General features: G+C 36.3%; 1 protein-coding gene across 2 annotated transcripts in view; it reads left to right on the forward strand.

Annotated features, from left to right (window-relative positions):
- Window positions 1–23,922, forward strand: part of PXDN (peroxidasin) — an 87,750-nt gene that overhangs the window by 49,827 nt on the left and 14,001 nt on the right. For both annotated transcript variants that reach the window (XM_032104547.1, XM_032104548.1), the window contains 11 exons: window positions 444–613; window positions 1,532–1,804; window positions 3,088–3,204; window positions 4,459–4,617; window positions 7,625–7,737; window positions 8,699–8,855; window positions 12,315–12,423; window positions 12,864–13,021; window positions 17,454–18,957; window positions 19,789–19,923; window positions 22,229–22,437. In XM_032104547.1, coding sequence (XP_031960438.1) covers window positions 444–613; window positions 1,532–1,804; window positions 3,088–3,204; window positions 4,459–4,617; window positions 7,625–7,737; window positions 8,699–8,855; window positions 12,315–12,423; window positions 12,864–13,021; window positions 17,454–18,957; window positions 19,789–19,923; window positions 22,229–22,437 — 3,104 coding nt within the window. The remainder of the gene's footprint in view (window positions 1–443; window positions 614–1,531; window positions 1,805–3,087; window positions 3,205–4,458; window positions 4,618–7,624; window positions 7,738–8,698; window positions 8,856–12,314; window positions 12,424–12,863; window positions 13,022–17,453; window positions 18,958–19,788; window positions 19,924–22,228; window positions 22,438–23,922) is intronic.

Consider the following 23,922-nt stretch of genomic DNA (forward strand, 5'->3'; position numbering starts at 1 on the left):
TCCAGGCAGAGGTTGGCATAAAGATGATTTTATAGCAACTAACCTCTCTCGTAGTAGAAAGTATCTTGAATGTTGAACTTGCATGACATACTTCCAGTGGAAAAAGTTTAAATCGTTTTGCCAACTAGAACAGCCTTTTAAAGATCAAGTATGTGTATTTTGTTCACTTTTTTCCCTGTAAGCTTTTCCTCATAAAATTGTTTTTTGCTTTTCTTTTGAAGATGTAATGCATGCATAAGCAAAATTGTGTCATGTTTTGTTTTTCCTCTTCTTCTCTTTAGGAGAAAATTTAAACTTCTATTATTTTATAACAAAGTAAAACTCTTTTTTTCCCCCCGCAAGTTATTTTGGGTAATTTGTTTATTTTCCTGGGTTTTATTTTTTGGCAGTTTTCTGGACTTGTGATTTAAAGGTTTAACTCTAGCACATCCTTTTCTTCTCAGTAATGAGCTCAGTATGAAAGAAGATTCCCGTCTAAACTTGCTAGATGATGGCACATTGATGATTCAGAATACTCAAGAAACAGACCAAGGCATTTACCAGTGCATGGCAAAAAACGTGGCTGGAGAAGTGAAAACTCAGGAAGTTACTCTTAGATACTTTGAGTCACCAGGTAAAGAACGTTAAGTCTGAATTTTGCATTCAGATGGAGAGTTGTTTTCATAATAAGATTGTTTAAAATTAAAATACTTGGGTGCTTGACATGTAGATTTGTTGGGCTTGAGCATCTTAAGAACTAGATCATGAAGCTTTAACATCCCTAGAACAAAAATGCAACTCAGCTGGTTAATTAATGTTTATTGTAGATCCAATTTTGATAATTGTATTGTAGGCTTTAGAAGGGTTAGGAAAAGAGATTGTTACATTGCAACATTTCTCAATGCAATAATGTTCTCTCTGGATACCTGAAAACCACAAGCTGCTGAACAGGCCACTCTTGGAAGCTTCGGCACACTCTGTGCAGCCATCCTTGCTCAAGAACCTTTTTAGCTCTGTCTAGGCAAGGCCTCATGTTTGCAAGGACTAAATTCTCGTCCAGGACTGTAACGTTTTTAAAACACAGACTTTGCTGTGAGAACATTTTGTTTTGACACACAGCCTCACGTAAACTTAAAATGTCACTGCAAATTACTCGTGTACTTGAGAAAAGTTACTTAAAATGTCACTTAATCAGTTTTGGCTGTTGTGCGCTTACAGCAATTTTTAGCCTGTTTGTTTTCTGGGTCTCAATATCCATGCCTCTGAAGAGACCTTTATAAAGATCAGTGTAGGAGAGCAAAAAGTTTGAAAGTTATTTTAATGAGAGTTGAGAAAAAACATCAGTGCAATAATGAGCTTTTGTTTTTATCTACTGATGTCTGCAGTTGGATTAGACTTAAAGCAACGCAGAGTTTGCACCGAGAACATGGTGGAACATGCTGGAACACAGCTATTAAAACCCCCCTAGGTGTCCCCAGTTATAGACTATATTTGCCTAAATTAGAGCTGTGCAAGCTAAAAGCTGCATTTAGGCATTGCTGTTTTCTCACAGCCCGGCCAAGTTTTGTGATTCACCCACAAAATACCGAAGTGCTGGTTGGAGAGAGTGTTACCTTGGAGTGCAGTGCAACTGGGCACCCTCAGCCACGAATTACCTGGACCAAAGGCGACAGAACCCCTCTACCAAACGACCCTCGAGTCACAATAACTCCATCAGGAGGACTTTATATACAAAATGTCAAGCAGGAGGACAGTGGCGAGTACACCTGTTTTGCAACTAACAGCGTAGATAACATCCATGCGACTGCCTACATCATAGTCCAAGGTAAATAATGTTAGGCTAGGAGCCACATATTACTTGGTATTGTGTGGGTTTGTCTTTTCTTCTGAGTTGAAAGAGCCAAACTGAAAACATCAGGGTTTTTACTTTTAATTGTACTGTTGTAGTCCATAGGGATGTTGCTATACATTTCACACAGAGTAAGATATTATATACTATTTCCCTGAAAATTTTCATTGATTATTGTCAGAAGTTTGATTTTTTCAAATGTTCATTTCCTATGTTTTGTTTGCATGGAGGAACAAACAAGCAGTGTCAAATTTTTGAATGATTAAATATTTTCTGTAACAGGCAGCAGTGCTAGAGATTAGAATTTGTGCCTGGAGAACTAGAAATGGAGTTTTGAATACAGATCTGTGCTACTTTTCTTTTGTAGATACTTCAGTGAATATGGAAGCATTTTCTGCTCAGTGTGATAGAAATTATCATTCTGCCTGCACAGGCATCAGCACAGCTTTTCTGCAAAGCAAAAGTCAAAGTATTCGAACTTGTGATCGCAATAATTTTGGTACTACATGTCACTAGTGTGATTATAAAGTGTTTGAGAACATCTATCAAAAGTCTCCTGTATATATAAATAATATTTTTTGCAAACACTTTCATGCTGGAACTTTTATTTCCAAAATACTTTGAGTAACCTTCAAATTTTAGTTTGCTTCTGTTCTCATGATAAAGTCCTTAGTTGGCAAACTGTCAAGACTTCAAATGCCTTGTTAATGAGTTCTACAGCTGTACAAAGCAACTTGTCTGTGTGGTTCATTCATTTATTATTTACCAATTGATAGTTGTGTTTTGAGAGCTGAACAAATCACTTTTCACATTGGTATTGCACAGTGTTGCTGCAGAATCTGGACCACACTCCACTCATTGCATTCATGGAAGAAAACAAGCAGCTCAGGAAGGTTTTGATTACATTACATTTTCTTCACAATTTAGCTGGGAAGTTCTGAGCCAAAGAGAAGAAAGTATTTTTAATCCAGCGAACACTCTAGTTTGATTCTACAAGTCTTACCTTTTATTTTGGATCTGTGACAGTAGATCCCATGTCTTCACTGACATCAGGGCCAGGTTTTGAGGGAGATGTTCCTTTTGCACAAGTGGCTGCCCTAACTCTCTTCTCTTTAGGAGTCACAATATAAAAGAATTCCATTAGCATCTCTCTTCCCACCAGTATGAACTATTTCAACTTACACAGGAAATAGTATGTAATTTAGTCATGCATTTTTCAGTTGGTTTTTTTTTAAACAGCTTTATTTTCTCTTTGGTAGCTCTACCTCAGTTTACTGTCACTCCACAAGACAAAACAGTGATTGAGGGACAAACTGTTGACTTTCCTTGTGAAGCAAAAGGTTACCCCCAGCCTGTTATTGCCTGGACTAAAGGAGGTAAGTGTGTTCCATTCTTACTTTTAAACTATTAGGATAGTTTAGCAGGCATATTGGAATCACTCCTTTATTAAAAAGAACCACATGTATTTGTTTAGATTCTTCAGTCTCTGAAGGGAATGGTTCATTTTCCGCTTTAGCTGAGAAAGGCAAGGTGTCCCACACAAGCCAGCTGCCCACACATTTTTCATTATTAAGTAAAAAAGAGTCACTAAAATATATGTGTCCATAATAGATTCCCAATAATAAATGTTTAAGAAATATGAGGCAGATTACATGTAGCAATATGTATCACTGCTGTTGTACTGCAGAAGAAATGGAGATGGCTGTCATTAACTGGAGGTCTGAAATAAGGTGGGATGTGCTCTCTTCAGAAACCAGAGCAGTCCAGCCTGTAACTGGCACCAGTGTGCCAGCATCACTGTCACTTAATGCACATTGACAGACAAAACAGGGTGCACTCTGCTGACTGTTTTATCAAGTTTTGGCTCTAAAGGCATTAAGCCAAATCCAGCAGGAAGAAATACTGTAGTGGATGTTTTATTGGTAAGCAAAATTTCTGGTTGATTCAAGTGAAATAGCTCTAGCAGGCAGAACAACTCTTAGGAAATTCTAAACCATGGTACATAAAGCAGATTCTTAACAAACTGTTGATAATTTTGATGCTGATAATGTCCCTGTTTCTCCCTCTACTTAGACTACTCCAGTCAAATGAAATGTCCAGAAAGGGAGGATAGGGTACACACACTGATGTGCCTTCATTTTTCTTATATTCCATTAATTTCAGGGCCATGTGTATTTTTCTGTGGATTCTCTAGGCCTAGGCACATGAGATGAATTGTGTCTTACACACATGGCAATAATACGTAATTAACAGTAACACATGTTGGTGTTTTTATGCCTTCTCATTTGGATGCTTTAGCATGCTCCTTAAATGAAAATACTTATTTCTACTACAAACAGAGAAAATATCAGGATTATGATTGTGTGCAGATGTATAATTTGTTTTCTTTTCATGTTTATCTTCTTAGAAGTGAAGGTTTCAAACTTTTTTTCTAGGTTTTTTTCTGGGTTTTTTTAATGGTTTTTTTATGGGGTTTGTTTGTTTGGTTTGGGTTTTCTTTGGTTTTTTTTTAAAGAAACTTTAATTTTTTCCAGTGTTTTATCGAAGTTAAAACTTCCTGGTTTTCCCTTTTTCTGACACAAATGGACTTTGTTGTTGTAAAGAGAAAATGATGCTGTTGTGTGTTTCAGGAGGCCAGTTGTCTGTTGACAGAAGACACTTAGTTCTATCCTCTGGAACCCTGAGGATTTCCAGGGTTGCTCTGCATGACCAGGGACAGTATGAATGCCAAGCTGTCAACATTATTGGATCTCAGCGAATCGTTGTATACCTGACTGTACAGCCTAGAGGTATGTTCTCCATGTACAGCTGCTGGGAAGAAAAAATAAAAAGAAGTATTTAAGCTTACACTAAAATGCACGGTACCATGTGTGCTTGTTTCCATGCCTTTTTAGATCCTGGGTGGTTTCCAATAAATAACATGTCTGGATACTTACCAGTATTTGTACAGGGTATCATTCCTTTAGAACAGTCTTCTGGGAAGGAGGTTTATCTGATATAGTGGTTTTTTTGGTAAGAAGTAGAGGTTTGCTTTGAGGATGACAGTATTCCTATGCTTGGGAAAATATTTTATTTTGTGAAAAGTCTAGTTCCAATAAGGCTCTATGCTGTTAGTTAAATAGTGTTATTAACATAATGTTTTATGTCCAAACACAGAACACTTTATTTTACAGAAGCAGAATGAACTTCTCAAAGAAAAGTCATTCCTTATACTGAAAAAAAACTGGCAAAAAAAAAAGTCCTAAAAAACCAACCCAAAACTCATTTTTTTATGGTTTTCTTCAATTAAATCTAAGTAAGGTACTTCTAGGATAAATTATAATCATATGAACATTCATAATTTATTTAAGTACTTGGATGTTTAACTGAATTCAAGGATATAAAACGTAATTCAAAGCATTTCTTTTTACTGACCTAATTTTAAAATGTATATTAGTGAAAAAGGCTCAAATGAGCTTAGAAGTTTGTCAGAAAAAAAATTCTATTGATTTTTTTCTTAGTTAAGAGTAGTATTAGGAGACTGATTTGTCAAAGTTAAGATGATTTTTTTTAACCTATATAAAATGTTTATTAAAATTATATAAAACAAGTATCAGTTTAAAAAAGTTTTATAGCTTTCCAGCTGTGTTAAATTTTACTGGACCTGAGTAAAGTTTAATAAAATATTTTTTTTTGCAACTCAGGTTACAAAATTCAGTCATCAAAAGATAGTAAATACAAGATTGAAGGCTGAATATGCAGCCTTAATTTGGAGGTCTCCACAGATTATTTGCAATGCTGTTTTCAATTGTGCAAGATGAGAAATTTTTTTCTTCTGGGCTTCTAACAAAAGGACTGTTCATCTGAGGAATGTCTAGTCATTGGTCACTGTGGTTAAATCAGTGTTAATGAATACAGATGGATGGTCCAGGTCTGTTTGCTGGCATGATGCAGCTCACGTCCACAGACCCAGACTCTCTTACCTCCCAGTGCTGGACAGCTGCCTCTGGATGCCTTGTTTGAACTGGTTTCTGGTCCTTGACAGCCATTTGTGTATTAGCAGTAGGGCCAGATTTGGTTTGTCTACAGTGGAGCCAAATACTTCTCTGTAAAAGCACAGCCCTCCCACTCTCCCACTCCCAGCTGAATATCAGTATCATGACATCAATAACATATCACTATATGTTCCAGCAGAAATAGAATTCTTGATGTCATCATAATCTTGTATGTGCTTTTCATGATGATATCTGAGTGTCAGTCATTAATCTGGATTTGAAGAAAATAAGAGTTTAAAAATACATTAATTTTATTCACATTGGATTTAGGTAACAGTGCACTCTGTCCTTAGAACTGAAGGTGATTTTTTGATGTTTTAAGGGTTGAGGCTCATAGGTGTCACAAAGGTAGGAGCTCTGTTGAGATTCCGTGCCTCAGCAAGTCAGGCTAAGAGACTCAGTTGAATGAGTTGTAGAAGGTTTTTCTTTTTTCATCTAAGAAATTGCAGTTTTTGCTACTTAAAAAAATTAAAACTTAAAAAAAGTGACAAGTTAATGCAATATTCATTCTAATGACTTTGTACAGATTCAGCTATTAACAGATTTTTTTTCAGAGCTCTAAATTAATGGAACTTAAGTGGTTTTGACAACTAGTAGCCTATTATGTTAGAAGTTAAGAGTACTTTAAAATCACCCTGAAGCAGACATCAGGAATAAGGTCATAGAATTGTTAAGGACCTTTAAGATCATCAAGTCCTACTGTCAATGTAGCACTACTGCCATGTTCACCATTAACCCATGTCTTTAAGTGTCATATCCACACATTTTTTGAACACTTACAGGGATGGTGACTCTACCACTTCCCTGGACTTCCGTTCCAGTGCTTGACAACCCTTTCTATGCAAAAATATTTCCTTATATCTAATCTAGACCTCCTCTGGTGCAACTTAAGGGCATTTCCTCTTGTCCTGTCACTTGTTACCAGCCCTTCTGTGGACACGCTCCAGCATCTCAATGTCTTTTATGTAGTGAGGGGTCCAGAAATGGACACAGGACTTGAGGGGTGGCCTCACCAGTGCTGAGTAGAGGGGGACGATCCCTGCCCTGGTCCTGCTGGCCACACTATTGCTGATACAGGCCAGGATGCCATTGGGATTCTTGGCCAGATGGGCTCACTGCTGGCTCATGTTCAGCTGCTGTCACCAGCATCCCCAGGGCCTTTTCCAGCAGGCAGCTTTCCAGCCACTCTGCCCCCAGCTTGTAGCACTGCAGGGGGTTGTTGTGATCCCAGGGCTCCTGGCTCTTGGCCTTGTTGAACCTCATACAATTGGCCTCAGCCCATCTATTCAGCCTGTCCAGCTCCCTCTGCAGAGCCTTTCTACTCACCAGCAGATCAACATTCCCACCCAACGTGGTGTTGTCTGTGAACTTGCTTAGGGTGCACTTGATCCCCTCATCCAGGTTATTGATGAAAATTTTAAACAGGGCTGGCCCCAATACAGAGCCCTGGGGAATACTGCTTGTGACAGGCCACCAGCTGGGTATAACTCCATTCACTACCATCTCTGGACCTGACCATCTAGCCAGTTTTTTATCCAGCAAAGAATATACATCCACACCATGGGAAGCTAGTTTCCTCAAGGAGAAAGGAATTTAATCTCTAAAACAAAGTTATAAGCAAATAGAAGCGTGCAGATAGACTCATATAATCGATTAAGAAGCGTTCAGTAACTGATAAAAACAGAGTGCTGACCTGTTTTTTGATCGTCTTTTGCACGAGTTGTATTTCATACTTCATCAGTGTATCATTTGGCTTTTTTAGTGACTCCTGTATTTGCCAGTGTTCCCAGTGACATGACAGTGGAGGTTGGCACAAACGTTCAGATCCCATGCAGTGCTCAAGGAGAGCCAGAGCCAGTCATTACATGGAATAAGGTACTACATATTCAGTCATTACAGAAAGGCAGTGGCCTTTCCATCTCTTCATAATGAACTATTGAAAGTGCACATTGTCAATTTGTTGCTTCCTGTGGTGTCTGAAAACATTACCTGAAGTTCAATCAGTAAGTATTTAATATGGAGCATGTATATAGATACTAAACCTGAATTTTATATAGATAAATATACATATGTAGTTATACAAATTATTATGCAGACCAGCTAAAATTCATAATGTATGCCTTAAAAGGTCTGTGTATTTAGTGACAGGTCTGTGTGAATATCCTACTAATATTCACGCTGTTAAAGATATTATAGGTATAAAACAATAAGAAATGCTGTATTGGAGCCACTTTTCACTGTTAGGTTGAGACCAACCCGGACAGACTTTGTTAACTTTCTGGTAACCTCTTTGATTTCAATTGGTGTAGTAATTGCTATATCAAACTATAGAGTATTAGCAGAGTTACCAATGAATTAATGAGTTGCTAATATTGATATTAATTTTTTCTGATTATATGCTTCTCTTCAACTAATGAATATTAGAAGTGTACTTTAATGAACTTTAAATAGCTTCTAAATGCATAGCACATGAAGACCTGATACACATAGAGCTCTTGAGATCTATTTCAATTGGTTAGTTTTGAGAAAAATAGAATACATATGTTCTCAAGAGGTGCTATCTTATTTTTGGGTCATAGATTTTATGTGGTGAAAGCCTATTAAAATACTTTGATTTATAAGAATGAGTAATTTTAGAAGTAAAGAATAACACTGTACAATTCAGCAGTACCTGTGATTATTCTATGTAAGCTTATCTAAATCTATCTGACTGTGAACTTGGCATACAAAATAGAAATGTAACATGTAAACTAAAAACAGAAGAGAAAAAGATGACAAAAATTCATGCATGAAAACAAGTGTGTTTTGAATAAGTGAACTTTGGGCTTTCCTGCAGGATGGAGTACAGGTAACTGAGAGTGGAAAATTTCATGTTAGTCCAGAGGGATTCCTCACCATTCGCGATGTTGGAACAGCCGATGAAGGTCGCTATGAATGTGTTGCCCGCAATACCATAGGCTACTCCTCTGTCAGTATGGTGCTTAGTGTAAATGGTAAGATACATGATTGGCAGGTATGAGTTAAGTTATTAGTTTTGTTCCAATTGCCTAATCTGTAAGATGAAAAAAAGTTGTCAAAATACTAAACTAGTTATTTTATTCATATTTTTATTTTTCTCCCATGATTCTTTCTTTTTTTTTTCCCTATATAAGATGGTAATGTCATAATAGCAATATCTCTAGGAGTTAAGCTCCAAAACCAACTATGATTTGGGCTCAAGTTAATCTTTCAACTCTCTTCTTGAGATATTATTTAGAGCTATTAGAATTTGCTAGTCAATTATCCAGTCTACTTTTTAGGGATAACTTGACAAAAAACTTTTTGGGCATCTTCAAAGGGACACTAATAGCACTTTGTTGAAAATTAGGCTGCAACTATTGCAAAACAGTTCAGGAAAGTCATACAGACCTTAAGAAGCTAAAACAGAAAACAGAAAGAAAAGGAGAATATTTCATCTTGTCCTAATTATTTGAAAGTAATAATGGCAAATAATAGTTATCAACTATTACTATGTAATAAGTGGCAATAAAGCAGCAAAAGAGGTCAAGGAAATAACTTTGCTACGAAGATTGACCATAGTGCTTTTCTGACTTACTGACTAAAACTGTTGATTTTTCAGTTTAATTTTGATGGAAAATAAAAGAAAACTATGATTTCTGTCTCTCACTAGGGAATATAAGATGATATTTTTGTATCTTTGAAAAATTAGTATACAACAGTGATTCCTTCAGTATTTTGAGGACTGGTGTGAAGATTTCTTCAATATATTGGATATTGTTTCCCAGTGTTACTTGGGATGTTCTGTATTTTGTTTACTAAATTGATAATGACGTATCAGTGATTTTTCTAATGTATTGTTTGCCATGGTATCAATCACATGGTATCAATAAAACTGTGATGTTACCTGCCTTAGGTTGCTTTTAGTAGACTATTAATCTATACTTTCTTCAATGAAAAATATTTCTTTAATCTGTAAAGATTATTCAGGAGAAAAATTGAAAGGCTAGGAATCATTCAGTAATAAGTTTCCATCTACATGTATGAAGTCAGTAAAGGAAAGAAAGTCCATGCAAATCAGTTAGTCTGACTACTCTGGAGATGCATAGCAAAAAAAAGTTTTTGTTTAGGAAAGATTAGCTAGTTCTCAAGTCACTAAGAGCCACGAAAAATGTAATCATGAGTTGAAAAAAAACCCAGTGGAAATGAGTTTCATTCACTTAGTACAGGTGTAAATTGATCATTCTCATCTGCTGAAATCAGCAAACTACAATACTTGCTGATTTGCAGTAATTAATTGTAATGTGGTTAATTTCTTCTAAACTGTAGCATAAATAAACCTAAAATTAAAACTACACTTAATTAATCTGCAGTCCATCTGAAACTGTGAATGAAATTTCTCCTTCAAACTAGTGGGATATGAGATGCTGTTTTGCTACTCCTGCTTTAAAAACTGAAGCTCTCAGAGGAACAAGGAGGACAAGTGGACAGATTATAAGTATTGGTTAATTGCTGTGTGGATAGTATTTGTAATGCCATAGCCAGAAATGCCTAAAAATTTGCATGTCAACATTTGTTTTAAACAAGGCAATGTTTTATGAATGTTTCTAAACCAAAACACTTTCCTAAGATTGAGACCGAGTAAAGGCCAGTGTATAGAAACTGGGGACAGGTTTTGCTGTCTGTGTTGGATAATATTTTAAAGATGCTTTTCTTTAGTCATTTTCTTCTGTCCTTTTCCGTTGTTTTGTAAAAGTCATTCCCCTTCCCTGCCCAAATCAAAAAAAAGTATTGTGGGAGACTCTTACAAGGAGCTCTAACTTCTAATATTTATCAGTCTAAAAAAAGAACTGCTAGCACTAAATAGTCTAAACAACAATCCAGTACTGTATAGTTAACATCTGACCAAGGTTTATAATTCAGTCCATGTATACCATTAATCAGAAAGATAGCCCTGCAAGTAAACACCAAGTTTACATTTAATGTAGACAGCACTAAGGAAGGTAACCAGTCACCGGATTTTTGCAGACTGCAATTTTGCACTCTTCAAGTCATTCAAGGCCCACAAACATTCTGCAACAGCTAAAATGTAAAATTTAAACCTGTAAATGACATTTCTTCCTAAAATAAGTAGCTTATCTGATAGTGTTTCTGTATGGTTGCTATTGAAAATGAAGCTGTCAGTCAAGGACAGTTGGTAATCAGGAGAGATTAGGGACTATTGCCCTCAGGCACTGTGGAAAGGGTCAGCTCATTTTGGATGCTGGGAATATATTGCCAAAAGCCTGAGACTGTCCTCAGGGCACAGAAAGGGGCTCCATCTACAGCTATAGAGTTCCAGGGACTGTTTTATTTGACAGCATAGATGGTTACATTTGATTAAGTGGGTCTAGACTATGAAAGTCATGTAGACACAATTTAAGCTGCCACTTAGGAAGGAATAATGAAAAGTTGCCTAGGAAAAAAAAAAAGTCATGAAAAGCTTGTACACAACAGTTTTTATGTCAGATGATTTTGTACATCTGCTGATTTTATTCCAGTATATTTGCTTTGGACTTTCTCCCTACTTTACCCTTCTTCCTGTGTGACTTTTCCAATCTAAACACACTCTGGAAATTGTTAGCTGTTGCCCCCAGATCCGGTAATTCTTAATTCAGACTGAAAGAAAGGTTATTAGTCCTAGATACGTTGTACAAACATCCAGCTGCAACTGAGCACTGCATAAAAAGGCCTGTGCTTTATTGAGTTTTCAGTGCAATGCACAGTTGTTAAATAGTGTTTAAGTATGTGATTTTTAATCTAGTTTAAAAAGATAATTTTAAAGTAGGAAACAAAGACGTGATCTAAATCTAAAAAATATTTACTGCCCTTTTAAGTTAATCTATGTGGCTTATTATACTAAGATCAGGAGAAGAACAATGGTAATTTATGTTCATTCAATTATGTAAATTATGTTCATTATGTACCACTTGCAGCATATTCCTGTAAGCCCTTTAAATTCTTACATTGAAATCAAAGGAGAAATCTGCTTTGACTTCAGTGGATATAGGTCAGGCTCTTGATACCAACACCTGAAACCTCATAATACACACACCAGAAAAAAACCCTTAATAATAATAATAATTCACTTTTTTTTTATCATTTACACTTGAAATTGTAGGTCTAATTAATGGACAGCTAAACACTGTATGCGCTTTATCTTGGTTTTGAGTCATAAGCTTGATGACTTTTAAGCTTAGGTTAACTTCTGTTTTAAATGAATTTTGTTCTACTTTAATGTGCCTTGCTAGAATTCCAAAATGGTTAAGAATTTTATATTTGGATGAACTAATGCTTAAAGAACAAGGGTTTACTTTGTAGAACTGAAATGATGTCGTGTCTAGACTCTATTTTATGGAAGTATCTTTTTGAGTGTGGCCATTTAGGCAATAACATGTGAATTCCTTTTTCTCCAGTTCCTAATGTCAGCCGAAATGGAGATCCTTTTGTACAAACATCAATTGTGGAAGCAATTGCAACTGTAGACAGAGCAATAAATTCAACACGTACACATCTGTTTGACAGGTATCTCCTTTTTTTTTTTTTTGCATTGAGAAGTCAGAATTAATTTTGTATATACTAGAAGTACTGGGAGATTTATTAAACAAGAAACCATTTTATTACTTAAAAGACATTGTTAGTGTCTGGTTGGTTCTGAAAATACTAACAGTTTAACATATAAGGATTCCTATTGTTTATACACTCCTGCTGAGATCTCTATTCACTGCAGCAGTTCTTCCGCTGAGATAATGTGTATTAAACTGCTACTAAATATTTAATTACTACTAAATATTTCATTTTTTATTATTTTATTGAATTTTTTTCTTCTTGGTTTGCCTTCCGTTTTGAGATGAGTAACCAAGGTATGTACTAATCACATTGCTGAACATTTACATGATTTATGTAGTATTGTTGTTTTGTAACTCCTGTGTACACTTACTATTTTTTTCCAAATTATCTATCAGTCGTCCTCGTTCTCCAAATGATTTGCTAGCCTTATTTCGATACCCAAGGGACCCATACACTGTTGAGCAAGCAAGAGCTGGGGAAATATTTGAAAGGACATTACAGCTTATTCAAGATCATGTACAAGATGGTCTAATGGTTGACCTGAATGGAACAAGTCAGTATTCTTTCCTTATTTTTCTGTTTTGACATGTATTTACCTTTTTAAGTCATTATACTTCAGGAGACATTAATTTTTTAAGGCTTGGTCCCAACTGCAGAATGATTACACTGAAATCAGTGAAGTATTTGACTTTGCAAAACTTTACCAAATTCCGTCCTTGGTTTGCACATTGTTCTGTATTATAACTCTGAGCTCTCCAAGTGGAGTGTTTTTTCTCATGTTGGCATATTAGGAAAAAGTTCAGATTCAAATTCTTCTGCTGGTCAAAATCACTATAATGGAAGTGCATAACACATCCTGTTTGTTAATTCCCTGTGTGTTAATTTATTAGGACCATTGTCTCATAGCAGAACAGACTTTTCTGTTGTGTGTTAAAAATAAGCAGTGTTTTGTTTCTGTTTCTTTAAGAAAAAACATTTAATATCAGCATGCCATTTCAAGGAGGAAAGATGACATAACAAGAAGGATTTATATACCTTACAACCCAAGGTCTCTGCATGTACCACAATAGTATTCAGAGAATTATTTGATGCTTTATAAATGTGTGTCAGACTAAGCTAATTACTTTGTTTAACATTGACCTGATGTAATGAGAAATACAGTTCTTGTTGCTTTTTATAACTAGCAAAAAAAAGTGTGAGGTTTAATTTCTGCCTTTTAGGTATTGCATTCCAATCAAACCCATGAAGCCCAGCTGGAGTACATACAGCTAATGTGTGTAGATATATGCGTGGATAGGCTTTAAACATAGGACTGAAGCATTTGGAAATAATAATAGCGTTTTAGGAGAGCTTTGGAGACTTGAGACATAGCCAAGAACTACATTGACAATCTAGAGGAAATACTTTCACTCATTATATTCTTTTTGATGTTTATAATTGAGTATTTATTGTAACTTCTGAAAACTATAACTCTGACCATGAACTAGCAAGTATTTATAAGACAAAAGACGGCAAGCTTTTGTGAAGTACTGTCACATTTGCTAGTAAAAGAAGCTTGTTACTCATTATTAGAGCTGAGTAGATAATTTGTGATGAATTGTTTACCACAAATACTTACTCAAAATTCTTTGAAGGTTGATGTTTTATAATGAAACCCAGTTTCATTTGGTTCTCTGATTAGATGCATATGCAAGAATATTGAATATATATGCTATGAATATATAATACTAGCAATAGATAAAATATGATGGGTGAGAACTGGTTGGCTGCTTTTTGCTAGGATTCATAATACTGAAACACCTAAAGTTTCCCAAAAACTGGCATTAAACCCTATGGATACTAGTTAATAAACACAAAATCAGGCAACTTTCTGTGATACTAGAAATTATGTTTGCAACCAGAGCTTGCTTTTCAGACCTACAGAATCCAAAGAAACCTAGCTTTTAGGGAAACTTGAATAGTAAAATAAATCTGTTTTCATTTAAATTGCCCAATATTCTGATTTTTAATAGTAATTTTTGTCCTTATTTCATGTTATTTTGGAATGTAGACCCAATGAAAGGTGTTATATAGCACTTTTGCACTGGAAACAGTTGAGAAATGTGACAATTTCTCAGTCAGAGACTTTTTGTTTCTTGTTTTGTAAAACCTTTGAATATCCCAAGGAAAGACTATGGGGCCACATTCTCCTCTGCCATGCCAGACTGTACAACAAGGGGAATGGCCACAAGTTGATGCTTTGGAGGTTCAGATTAGATGTTAGGAAGCAGTTTCTCACCAGAAGGCCAGTGCAGCACTCGAACAACTAATCCAGAAAGGTGGAGGAGTCTCAGACTTTGAAGGTTTTCAAGCTCACTAGATCAGGTATACAGCTATCTAGTGCTGGAAACAGCTCCACTTCAAGCAGGAGCTTGGTCTGGATAAGAAGTCCCTTATAATCAGTATTTCTGTGACTCTACGAAACATCTTCCTTGCACTTTGAAAAAGGTAATATGTGAATTGAGCTAGCTAACTTCTAAGCACTGGAAATGCTCAGCACCCAGCCATTTAGAGAGCAGAGGCAAAGTTAGCGCCTACAGTGTGAGGGGTAATTAAGGAGTAGCAACTGGCATCAGAAAGCCAAAATCTAATCCATAATGAGATATTACATCCCACTTGAAATTCTAAAGAGAGACCCTGAGCCTTTTATTTTAAATTAGTACTGAAGGTCATTCCACCCAAAAGATTCACTGTTGAGTTTTGCTCACAACTTGATTTCAGAAATGGGGGTGGCAACCAGGATAACCACAAATGTTTATTTGAATGAATAATGGTCATAAGCAAAGAACTCCATAATGAATGAAGATCATTTAAACAGTAGTGTTATTATAAAGAAGTTTTCTGGGTGTAGTTCTAGAATTAAACTGGTAGCCAGGATATTTTAATATGCTATCAATAATATCCTCAAAGAGTCTATTTTACTGCATTACCAAGTGGTGCTTACAGATTTTGCTCTGTGGTTTGTTTTTCTTTTTCCTAGTATGGAATATTCCATCAAAAATTTTCTGTATGTCTACATAAGCATGTTAGCTTTGCCTAATGCAAGCACTAAGTCTCTGATATCTTTGCTTTGACTTGTAAACCATGTGGAGTACTCATAGCCTGAGGCTGAGAAAACAGCTTCCCTGGCTGAGCACAAGTCATGACCCAGCTAGGCAACTGTGAGCAACCTAGTTCCTTTCATGGCAAAGATAATGCTGGGCTTTAGGTAGTTTGTTTGCAATTGCCCTGCATTGTGGAAATTGGCAGAGAGCCAGTTGTGCCTAGCACACGTTTATGTGTTGAATTTAGATGAAGACTCTTGTCTTTGCAGGCACACTGGGAGCTCAGGACTAAAAGTAACATTCCCAACTGTCCGCAATTAACTGGTACCAACCTGTTGCAGAACTGCTTTCAGTTCTTATTCTTGAGTGTTTGCCATCATGCTGGGAACCCCTCAAGCCTGTGGGAACACAGTACCACTCTACACTCGCTCATTTCCTTTTTTCCTTTTGCCTTTATACTGCTTGTTTGGTTTTATCCCTGACAGCAAGCTTTCCAGGTCAAGATCCGTGATGGTGCATGATGGTTTCTAGTTAGCTAAACGTACATCTATGCTGCCAAATACTCCACCTCCTGGACCTTTTTCCTGGATCCTGGAACCTCATTCATCCACACTCTATCTGTTAGTCGTTCACGGTGTGCCTTCCGCTTTGGATCAGCAGCTCCTATTTGAAGTTGTCCCCACTTACTGTGCTTTGGTGTGATTTGTGATATGGTCTTGAACAATGTGAATTCTTTTCAACGTAAATGAAAAATTGGGTCTAGGCCCACATTCAGTCCAGGAGTACAAAGTAAAGATTTTCTGAAGGAAACCTACTCCTGGATAGAGTAGGCATGTCTTACTCAGCAACAAAAATTTCACTTTACTGGCACATTTCTGTTGGTCTACACAAGTTGATATTGTAGATGTAGCCAGAATTTTTTCCCCTTGAAATTAAATCCAAATATTACTAAGTAAAAATCACTTTTACAGTGATTCCTAATAGGCAGCAAGGACAAGGCCCAGGCTGACTCTTCTGCTATTTGCAGTCACCCAACACTGTACTGGGAGGCCTTATTGTCTTCAGTCCTTCCACACACCATCATACCGCAGCAGAGATCGTGCAGTTTGAGGCTCTAAAAACATAATTCTAATGAATTACAGTATATTTTTTGTATGTATTATTTTTCTATGAACTGAGAAAAAAACGCAGGAAAATGGTAAGTATGTTTTAGTCCCAGAGGTGAATGGTGTGGATTGCAGAGGAAATCTGTGCCAAATGCTACACAAACACTACTTTTCTATATAAACTTGTCCAGGGTAATGTGAATATGAATTACTCCACAACATTTGTCCTTGAGATCATTCCACGTTTGGCTCTATTGCCAGTGGTTATTTTCTTTTTTCACTGGTTTTTTTCTTTATTCTTAAAAATTGCAACTTTCACTGTAATAAATAAAGCAAAACAAAATAGTAATGTTAGTGAATGAGCAAGTCTCAAAAGTTAAAGTCTTGATGTCCATTTCAGTGTTACGGACATTTTTAAAAATGTTTTTACTAACGTGAGGAAAATGTTCTATTTGTCTCAATATGAGGCTTTTATTTCTGAAAATATCTCTGCTTTCCTAAGTGACCAAATAAGTAATGAGCTCCTTTTGTGATCATTTTGTAAAAGTTGCATTTGAATTGGCATTTTAGAAAGTTTCCTCCTGACCTAGTGGTGGTAAAGTTGTTCAAATGACCTAATGCTCAAATATACATATATGATTATTACTTTTCTTTTCTAAAAATAGGGATGTTTAATCTGGTGGGAAGTGTAAAATAAAATGAAAAATAAAATGGCAGTTCTAATACATTTGTGATCTGTGGGGGGACCATGAGTATAAATTCTCTGATTGTTCTCTTTCTCTCTTTTCTGTTCCAGGTTATCACTATAATGACCTTGTATCCCCACAGTACTTGAATCTGATAGCCAATCTCTCAGGCTGTACAGCCCATCGACGAGTGAACAACTGCTCAGACATGTGCTTCCACCAGAAGTACAGGACACACGATGGAACATGCAACAACCTTCAGCATCCCATGTGGGGCGCTTCTCTGACAGCTTTTGAACGTCTGTTAAAGTCAGTGTATGAAAATGGATTTAATTTGCCTCGGGGAATTGAACCCAGAAGACTCTCTAATGGCTACGCACTTCCAATGCCTCGCTTGGTTTCAACTACTCTGATCGGGACAGAAACCGTAACTCCTGATGACCAGTACACTCACATGCTCATGCAGTGGGGTCAGTTTCTTGACCATGACCTTGACCTCACCGTGGCTGCGCTAAGTGAGGCCAGGTTTTCAGATGGTCAACATTGCAGTTCTGTTTGTACAAATGATCCTCCATGCTTTTCAATCATGATACCACCAAATGATCCCAGAGTTCGAAATGGTGCACGCTGCATGTTTTTCGTACGCTCCAGTCCAGTTTGTGGAAGCGGCATGACATCTCTCCTGATGAATTCTGTGTACCCACGAGAACAGATCAACCAGCTGACTTCATACATCGATGCCTCCAATGTGTATGGCAGTTCGGACCATGAAGCACTAGAAATCAGAGATTTGGCGAGTCAAAGGGGTCTTCTGAGGCAGGGCATTGTACAGAGATCTGGCAAGCCCCTTCTTCCATTTGCCACTGGCCCACCAACAGAATGTATGAGAGATGAAAATGAGAGCCCAATACCCTGCTTTTTAGCTGGTGATCAGCGCTCTAACGAGCAGCTGGGTCTTACCAGCATCCACACACTGTGGTTTAGAGAACACAACAGAATTGCCACAGAGCTACTGAAACTCAATCCACACTGGGACGGTGACACAATATATCATGAAACACGCAAAATTGTTGGTGCAGAAATGCAACACATAACATTTAGCCACTGGCTCCCTAAGATCTTTGGAGAGGTAGGCATGAAGATGCTTGGCGAATATAAGGGTTATGATCCCAGTGTTAATTCTGGCATAACTAATGAGTTTGCAACTGCCGCTTTTAGGTTTGGTCACACACTCATTAATCCTTTTCTGTATCGACTGGATGAAAACTTTGAACCTATTCCACAAGGCCATCTACCTCTTCATAAGGCATTCTTCTCTCCATTTCGGATTGTAAATGAAGGAGGCATTGATCCGCTTCTAAGGGGATTTTTTGGTGTTGCTGGTAAGATGCGTGTCCCGTCACAATTACTCAATACAGAATTAACAGAAAGACTCTTCTCCATGGCACGTACTGTGGCTTTAGATCTGGCAGCTATGAATATTCAGAGAGGCAGAGATCATGGAATTCCTCCCTACCATGATTTTAGAGTTTACTGTAATCTTTCTTCAGCTCAGACTTTTGAAGATCTGAAAAATGAAATTAAGAATCCTGATATCAGGGAGAAACTTAGCAGGTGAGCCTGAGGTGAAGAAAAAGTCAATTATCTAAATGTGCATGCAAAAACCACAGCTAAATGTCTTATCTAGAAAAGGATACTTGCTAAGAAAGACTTAAAGGGATATTTTAGGAAACTTCCATCAGTAACACAAAATAGATGTTAACAATTTCCATGTGCAGATAATTTCTCTACTTCTACATCTCTGTGAACAGTAAGTTAATATATACTGTATATGTTAATGAAATTATTAATTTGAAATGCCTAGTTTTGTAAATGCTGTTAAATATGAGTGCTGTTTCAGTGTAAGGTCATATTAAATGCCAACTTCATGCAAGTATTTAGATGTTCAGTTCCATTAATTCTGTACAGTGAAACAAACGTCAATATCGTCCACTGTACTTCCATGTGGACATCCTTAACTACCAGTAATCAGTTCTTCTTTAGAGATTCAGTGTTTGAAATTAGGTCTACATCTACTTGCCATCCCTAGCTTATCTGCCCAAAATCAAGGACAGAGAATTAGTCACAGCAACAGTAATGGAAAAAGTGTGTACAGAGGGACAGGAAAGAAAAGCTATAAAAAGGAAACAATTCCAAGAAATGAGAAGAAAGCTTCTAGGACAAAAAAACTTGCAGGGTATACATGCAGATCCACATGGTGTATACAACCTGCATTGCAGGATTTCTTGTGTATACACCCACAGCTTGTTCACAAAAGATGTAGCTCTGTCACTGCATTTTCTCCTGGGAGGTATTTGTATCTCTTGCTCTTAGCTTCACCATGTACTGATTATTTTGTAAGTAAAAAATATTTGTTATTCAGTGTTTGTGTTTTTCAATTTATAGGTTGTATGGCTCCCCACTGAACATAGACCTATTTCCTGCTCTAATGGTGGAAGACTTAGTTCCAGGGAGTCGACTGGGGCCAACTTTGATGTGTCTGTTAAGCACACAGTTCAGGCGTATTCGGGATGGAGACAGGTACATTAAAATAGCATGGAAATCAAAATGAATTTTAAATTAAGGATGCTTAATCACAGTTGCAATGTCATGTTTTCAAAAAGACCTCAATTTTATGTTCAATACACATTTAAAACATTGTTAGAAGCCATGATTCTTTATTATATGGTGAATGTCATACTGACCCCCAAAAACATAACAGCCAACACTTGCTGAGTTTCCTTCTGCCAGATATTCAAGTCACTTACCTTTTTGAAAAGTGCATGATACTTCTCTTGTTGTTATTTAATTATTTTATTGGCAAAGAAATTGTCGTTGTTACTTAAGCATAGGTTGGAATAATATCACTCGGTATATTTAGCCCCTATGCATGCTACAACACAATCCATGTGTGCACCAAAAAAGTGTTAAAAGCAAACAGGTTAATCCAAAGAACACAATTTGATAATTGTTTTTAAATTATTTTATATGCACATTGTAAGCAATTTCTCATTTTCAGTTTTTAGAGTACCTGAAAGAAGACAATAATCATTTCTCTTGTCACAGCAGCCAGATCTCCTTTGCACACTTTCAGCGCACTTGTTCAGCATCTGAAAATCAAGGTTTCCCTCATTTTAACATAATTTGTGGCCTAGAATCCTGTTCTTTTTATGGCATGAGAGTACAAAGACTTAGGCTGATTAATTTCATCCTAATGAAAGAAAAACAGAGGAAGAATTAGGAAATTAGATTTGATTCACTTTATTTAATGTTATTTTCTTGAATTAAGTTATATAAAGGTTTTTTTTATTTTTGTAGTCAATAACCCAAACCTTTTTGTATGCTTTTTGAAAGAACCCCCAAACTTTTTTACATAAAATATGTTTAAAAATTAATCTGTGAAGCATACAACTCTAGTGCCTGGAGGCAGAGAGAGTAAAAGGAGAAGAAATATATGCAGTATGAGCCCCAACTTACTGGTGACAAGTACCTATTTGTGTCACAACAATCTATACTGCTCTTTGTTTGTATCTGTTTGCATTTTTTCAGCAGAAGCACTTTTTCCTGTTTTGTTTTGGTTTTGTTTTTTTTTTATTTTCTGAAACAACATTTAGAAACTATAGGCAAACATTGAATATTTAGGAAATGGGATTCAGCTGTCCAAGAAACACAAATATTTGGAAGCAACATGCCACCAAATAGTAAAATATTATTAGGCATTATGAAAGCAACTCTCACTTTTTTGAAAAGCCTTTTCAGTGGGCAGAGGATCAAAGCTTGTAACACCATGCCAAGCAAATGTGTCTGTGCATGAAAAAGGAGTGATATTTGAAGGGAGCCTAACTTCATGTCAAGATGGAAATTTGAGAATCTGATTCTAGTACTTGGACATTCACTGGCCACTGTCCAATACCTTATGAAAATGATACACTAAATAGGTAAAATTAAATTTGTTGACCATTCTTCTAAGGTTACTCTAAGACTGGTTTTGATTTCTCATAAAGTTTAAAGAGCCTCCTATTTTTTTGTTTTGTTTTGTTTTGTTTAAAATATGTGGGGAAAAATATCAGTATTGATACAGCTTTGGGAGACAGAAGCAATGTCACAGTGAGCAGTTCTTATGTGTTAGAATGGTGTAAAATGTTTTCAAATTCTGGACAGTAACTTAAGAAATTTTCCATGTGAAGCTTGCTTTTTATAGTAATGTATTATTTATATTTTATATTAATAACAGAATTTTAGCCCTTTATGTATGACAAATGAACTGTTTGAAACCATAGTGTTTCCTTCTTGAATAGAATAGATTAACTGAGCATGTATTAGAAAGTCCCTGAATCAGTATAATCATAAAAATAGTTTAACAGAAAAAAAAATCATTAGTAAATTAAATCATCTCACTTATCTTGATAGTAAACTGGGTAGAGATTAACCATTCTTCTAATCTCAGCAATTCCATCAAAATATTTTCATAACCACCGGAAAGTTGCCTACAGAAAGAAATCATGGTCGTTTAAGTTTCTTTGTTAAAAGATCCCTTAACTTGGTAGTCTGGTGTCATTTTACATGTCCAGAGATGCCCAAGACATTGAAATGAGACTAGAAGAGAAATCAAAGAATTTCTTGAAGATTTCATCCTTTTCAGAGTGTGAGCATGACACCACCTAATGCTGAAGTGACACCAGGAACTTATATTTTTGCATTTGGATCAGTCTCTTGATACAATGCAAAGTTGGGAACAGGATTTATGAGATAATTCATTTCATTCTGAACACAGTGTTGAAATATCTTTGAGAAACTGCCTCTTTTCTTTTTCACTAGCAAACTTGTCTTTTCTGTGAGATTACAGGTTATGGTATGAAAACCCGGGTGTGTTCACACCTGCTCAGCTCACTCAGATCAAGCAGACATCTCTTGCCAGAGTTTTATGTGACAATGGTGACAACATAACCAGGGTACAACATGATGTCTTTAAGGTGGCTGAATTCCCACATGGATATAGTAGCTGTGAAGATATTCCTAAATTGGACCTCAGGATGTGGCAAGATTGCTGTGAAGGTCTGTACAGAGGTGGATTTGGGGGCAATGAGGTGTGTGCAGTTTGTTAAGCGTCTATTTTATTTTAAGAAGATATTTTACTGTATTTTGGGTTTTGGGTTTTGTTAAGATGTTACAAATTCTAATCTGAAGCATAGCCCCTGTTAAGTGGGAAATCATTCCATATTTTATATTAAATAAACACTGTAAAAAATAGCATAGATTTGAGCATTGCATGGTGTAGATAATTGTTTACTTGTTTTCTTTCTTTTGTGGATAAATATTCTTGTTCATTGCCATCTCCTTCAAAAGTTAGGAGCATGGGGTAATTTTTTTTCCTGAGAAATAAGCTATTTTTCTCCTGAAATAGGATTTACTTAGCTGCCTGAAGCACAGGACACTGCTTGGTGGCCTGTATGTTGGCTTCTGTCTCACAGATTTTCTGTGTGGCCTCTCTTCAGCCATCATCACATCAGAATTCACTGCAGCTGTAACATAGTTAGAATCCATTCCCAAGAGAATCTTCTGGATCATGCAGAATGATTTTCAGTAACATCAACAACAAAATGCTTCAGAGAACATCACAATGACCTCTCCTCTCCCTGACAATGTTGTTACCATTTTCTTTGGACAAAATTCAATGACATGCCCAGGCTGTAAAAGTATACTCAGAAATTTTGGGAACTTTTCTCTTGAGCTCTGACTATTGAGAAATTGCTGTCAAACAAATTACTAGTATGAAAAGCCTTGCTCTTATTTGAGAGGATAATGGTAGTATTGGTTGATAATTATTAGAATCTTAATATTTCCCTGATATATTTCAATACTAATATGTTGTAGATTTGCTGATGAAAGGTATCCAGATCTGTGTTCTTCATCTTTTCTACTGCTGATTCTCTTGAGTTTACTACTGCTGAGTAGGCTATTTAATATTCTGTTGAAAGATATGCATGAATAAAGAACTGGTGGATTGCATTTTTGAGAGAAGTCACCATCTTCCACTAGTGTCTTGGCTATTTAACTCTTATGGTAAGATGTAATTGTCCACGATGACAAAGTTCTTTTGTGATATGGCTCAGAATTTAAAGCAGGAGGTAAAAGTTAAACTGATGGAAGATATCCCTTCAGGCTGCTACAGATACAGTAAATACTGAGGAAGGATTTTAAGTGCTGTGATCGTACCGTGAGAACACACTCTGATATCATTAGCAATTAAAAAAGTAGACAGAGATTTACTATTCAAAGTTACTGCATAACTTAGCTTTTAAACTGATTACTTAATTGTCTTGTCCAGTAAACAAGTCTAAAAAAAAATCACTCTCTAAGAAAATTCTTTCTTGGAAGACTCTGTTCAAAATGTCAGTTATCTGTGTGAGACTAGCAGAAATAAATACTTTAAATTTCAATAGGATCTTGTACAATATCCCCCATATACAAAATCTTTCAGGCCTTACTCTAATTTTTACAGCTTTGTGGGGTTTTTTGTAGGTTATTTGGGTTTTTTTA

Source organism: Corvus moneduloides, chromosome 3 (genome assembly GCF_009650955.1).
Source record: "Corvus moneduloides isolate bCorMon1 chromosome 3, bCorMon1.pri, whole genome shotgun sequence".
In the NCBI taxonomy this organism is placed as follows: Eukaryota; Metazoa; Chordata; class Aves; order Passeriformes; family Corvidae; genus Corvus; species Corvus moneduloides.